The 4,332-nt window shown below is 33.5% G+C and overlaps 1 protein-coding gene across 2 annotated transcripts; it reads right to left on the reverse strand.

Moving 5' to 3' along the window:
- Positions 1–608: 608 nt before the first annotated feature.
- On the reverse strand, positions 609–2,478 carry LOC142525520 (homeobox-leucine zipper protein ATHB-13-like). Of its 2 annotated transcripts, none has more exons than XM_075629831.1 (3): positions 2,221–2,478; positions 1,577–1,962; positions 609–1,296 (listed from the first exon to the last, which is right to left on the reverse strand). In XM_075629831.1, the coding sequence occupies exons 1-3, from the start codon at positions 2,336–2,338 to the stop codon at positions 928–930; spliced, it is 873 nt and encodes a 290-aa protein (XP_075485946.1). In that variant the 5' UTR covers positions 2,339–2,478; the 3' UTR covers positions 609–927. The 2 variants fall into 2 exon arrangements, with proteins under 2 accessions (XP_075485946.1, XP_075485948.1); XM_075629833.1 differs by having other exon boundaries at positions 611–1,281; positions 2,221–2,473.
- Between the last annotated feature and the right edge of the window lie 1,854 nt (positions 2,479–4,332).

Below are 4,332 nucleotides of genomic sequence, written 5' to 3' on the forward strand. Positions count from 1 at the left end.
TAGTCAAAATCCATAAATCAAAATTATCTGTCCAAGTATACCGACAGAGTTTGGAACTTAAACCTATGTATTCAAGCAACATAATTTAAAACCTCAAATTTATCGGAGATGACAAATTAAAGGCAATAATTCTATTCAATAACAATTATCTTTTCACTGTCACTTGTAAACTAGAGCAAAGAAAAACTCTTAGTGTAGTCTTCTTCATGAGTGACATTTTCCCAACTCTCCATCGTTTTCTCATGTTATCCTTCCATTTATCTCCTTTGTCTTTTTCCACTTATTGGGTTTTGAGCTTATGATTCTTTCTCTTTCATCAATACTACTTCCCAAAAATTTTAATCCAATTTTTTGTCCTACTTTTTGATTGATTGATTACTATTGCGAGCGACTTGAAGTCGATAAAAAAAAATTACCAAGAAATAGAATATTTAGGCTAATACGAAAAACTTGGGAAAAAAATGTAATTTAAATCATGTTGATTTATAATAGACTATTGTTATTTAAGCCAATAAAATCACTACAGAAACTTAGGAATATATTCATTTTATTGATTGTGGAAACTATGCCAAAATAATAAAAATACATAAGACTTTTGATTTTATAGAATTTTTTTGGTGGGCTTACATAAAAATAAAAAAAAAAATAAAAATTGGTAGTAAAATGTGTGTAAGAACAAATCCCCATTCCTTTATTCCCTCCGAGGACTCTTACCTCTCCTCGAGTAGTGATACACATTTTCTACTACTTTGTACACCAACCCTAAAGAATATATCGAAACAAGAAACTCAATTAATCATTAAAAAAAACTTATAAAATATGATAACTTGATCATGATCCCATCTTGATCTCATCCAAATGGGATTTCACCAATGATTCTGTAAAACCAATTTAAAACTCGATTAAGGCGTCGGAAATATCGAGTTTTTAATTGAAATGGTGTTGCTCTAGCCATGGCCAAAACCCTGTCTGATCATCCATGCCGCAGAACATATTGCACAGGCTTTCTTCCTTCACAGCTTGGTCCATTTTCGGGACCTGAATTTCGGGCCTCGTGTTGTTCTGGAAGAACTGTGCAATTCCATTGCTTTGCCGAAGTGAAGATGGGAAGAAGGCCTTGTCTGTGGTGGGGTTTGTGGCTAATGGGCTGTGAATTGCTGGATTTCTTGAAATATCGAGTTTGATTTCTGAGCTGTTTTCACTTCTGTTGCTGCAGGAACCTTCTGTTTCTTTGTTGAGATTGATGGATTCTGTTGGCTCCCTTGTCTTCAGTGCCAATATCTGCAAATCTTGAAACTGTTCAAAAAATATATATAAAAATATTATAATATCAAAATGATTCAAATAATGGAGCAACCATCACATCTCAAACAAGATAATTAAACAGCTCAACTTATATGCATTTATTGTTGCGTGATTAATATTGAAACAATAATTATTTTAGGTTAATCGGACATCATTATACTTATTTACATGATCCATACGATGCTCTTATCTTAACTCGAACATTCTAACATGCTCAAAGTTTAAGGAAATAAACGATGAAGTTGATTAAATTGGAGACATTAATTATTACCTCAGCATGAAGTTTCTGATTATGTGCTTGAAGGGAATCATTCTCTTTTTTGAGAGCTTCGAATTGACTCTTAAGAAGTTCGTAATCCTTTTCCAATTGCTTAGTCTTCCATCTAGCTCTCCTGTTCTGAAACCAGATGGCAATCTGTCTGGGCTGAAGCCCGAGGGCTCGGGCCAGCTGCAGCTTTCTTTCGGGCTCCAGCTTGTTCCCTTGCTCAAAGTTCTTCTCCAGAGTCTTTACTTGCTCCATGTTCAGCCTCCTCTTTTTCTCCCCCAGTAGCGATCCGTCGTCGGATAGTTCATCATCTCTCATGTTCATCTCATCACAGCCGTCCATTCCTGTCGAGAATGACATTGATGATCTCTTCCCTAGCAGGGAAGCCACACCTGTACAAAGAAAATTCATTGTTCTTTCTTACAAGTATGTATAACTGTGTATATGTAAAAATCTTAAATAGTCATGCTTTTTGTGAACGATAATCCATTCTAATTTCAATATGATTCTCCTATCATCACACAGAACAAATCTCAAGAATCTTCCTTCAAGAATCATAAAAAAAAAGACTGATCACAAAAAGAAAAATCTCATAAATACTACAGTATATAATATATATACAAAATGGGAAGAAGCAAAAAAAAAGGTACCGTGAAATTCGTGGGGACTACATGAAGGAAGAATTAATGGTACTGCAAGAGAAGTGGAGGGAGGATTGTGATGATCATGATCTTGATGTAGCATGAAATTGGAGTGGAAGAACGCCATTTTCAGTACATTTTATGAGCTATAAAAATGGTGCCACCTGCAGTTAGATCGAGTGGGATAACGATATAATCCACCAGTCATCGTGAGTATTCCTTGATAAATGGGTTGCAAAAAATGGAGACCAAAACTATTAATATGAAAGGGAGGGGTGTGGATGGAAATTTCATATATTTTAAACTTTATGGTAAAACATTTTTTATGTATTTTAAGTCGTTGGGTATGTAATATATGTGACTTGTCCCACATGAATTTTATGTCAGATTTATTCCATTGATCAATAAGCTAACGATAAAATTTATGCAATTAATTGATCACCAATGATTATTCTTATTTCATCCAATACATGGAAAATAGTCAGTTTAATCTCTAAGCTATCATGTTTTGGATTTTTGTGATCTACTTTTTAAAGTTAGATTTTTTAAAACAATGTGCTAAAAGTTGCAATAGTTTTGAGTTTTTTTAAGTTGTTTTTCTACTTATTGTTTATGTAATTTTACATGTGCGTGCTAGCAATAGTTAATTTAATGTCAGCAATTTTCAGTACCACACAAATTATTACATTGAAACCTGACTTTAACTACTTAGATAACTAAAATCTTAAATTAAATTGAGAAATTTAGATATTTTACCCCATATATTATTGTTCTTATGTGCACTAATATTCATTGCTTTAAACTATATGGAAATCATAGCTTAAAAGCCTGATCAGATTCAAGGCGAGGGCTCCTTTTCTTTGGAAAATTGTGTTGTGTGTGGTGAGGGATAAGTTTTTTTTAACCGTAGCTAAGAAGTGGGATTTTTTATTATTATATATACGTTTTATATATATTACAAGTTGGATAGATAAATCTGAAATGGTAGTAAATCCAAAAAATTTCGATGCTTTGAAAAATAAGAACCAAGAAAACTATAAATTTTAAAACTTTTTTCTTGTAAAAAGTCGGGTGTAAATTTTTCTTCATGGACAGTTGTCATTGAAATTTCGAGTAAAATGGATAGTAGGCTCAAATTTTTTTGTAGTTTGATTCCTTTGTTAAAGGAGAAAATTTGGGTTCATATAGTAACAATATAAAAGGAAAGTAGGTGACCTAAAGGGATCGTAAAAGGAAGAAGAAAAGTAATCTTTCTTGAAATCCATCGTTATTTGAGTGGGTTTTCGTTTTCTTAAATTTTTATTTAATATACTTAATGGGTAAAATCTTAGGGTTTAGCTAGGGAAGATGGTAGACCTTAAAACATTTTAGTCTAGATATGTATTAAAATATCTACGTAATTGAGATTGTTATAAAATTATACGAAAAAATTATTAATTCAATTTATTGTCAGAAGATGATGTGTTTCAATATCGTAGTTCTCGAAAGATGAATAAAGTATTGTAAAGTTTTAACAGATATAAAAAAATAAATTAACGAGGTCGAGAGAAAATACAAAAGTAAAACAGTAAAACAAATGGAGATGCAAGGAACTCCAATATTAGTCGTGCATCGTGTTCCTTTCAAGTTTTCAACATCGTTTTTCTCCTTTTTGATAAGCTAGGGTATCCAAACTATGCCCCACTAATCCTAGAGACGGGTTACCTTTCCCCCTGACGCATAATTCGGATCTATTCCTGTTTGGAGCTGAGTCCAATTAATCCTCATCCAGTGTGACCTTGCCTTCCACCAATATGTCGATCTTTCAAGAGGCTACTCGTCGCACTTTGGTTTCTTTAGATCGCGCAGTAGACATAGTCGATGATCGTCCATATGAGACGAGACACCTCAAAATTATCTAAAAAATGAATTTTTACTGTTAACAATTAAACACAATCCTGAAATCCAGTTTAGGAGCTAGCTAGCTAATCTTGAACGAGTCCAGCAGACTCAAAACAGGCATCCGATGGGGTCAAGAATGCAAGAATGGCTCCAAGAGAAGGGGTAGGGTTTTCCACCTAACCCTCCAACATACATCATGCATGCACCAAGATGAACCCACCCCCTCTTCTCCTTTCAATC

Source organism: Primulina tabacum, chromosome 14 (assembly GCF_025594145.1).
Source record: "Primulina tabacum isolate GXHZ01 chromosome 14, ASM2559414v2, whole genome shotgun sequence".
Taxonomy (NCBI): Eukaryota; Viridiplantae; Streptophyta; class Magnoliopsida; order Lamiales; family Gesneriaceae; genus Primulina; species Primulina tabacum.

Excerpts from the sequence above, each read along its gene's own strand:
- LOC142525520 (XM_075629831.1), bottom strand. The coding sequence starts at position 2,338 with ATGGCGTTCTTCCACTCCAATTTCATGCTACATCAAGATCATGATCAT. Across the intron at positions 1,963-2,220 it reads TAGTCCCCACGAATTTCACG|GTGTGGCTTCCCTGCTAGGG; the intron begins GTACCTTTTTTT and ends TTCTTTGTACAG. Across the intron at positions 1,297-1,576 it reads ATCAGAAACTTCATGCTGAG|TTTCAAGATTTGCAGATATT; the intron begins GTAATAATTAAT and ends TTTTTTGAACAG.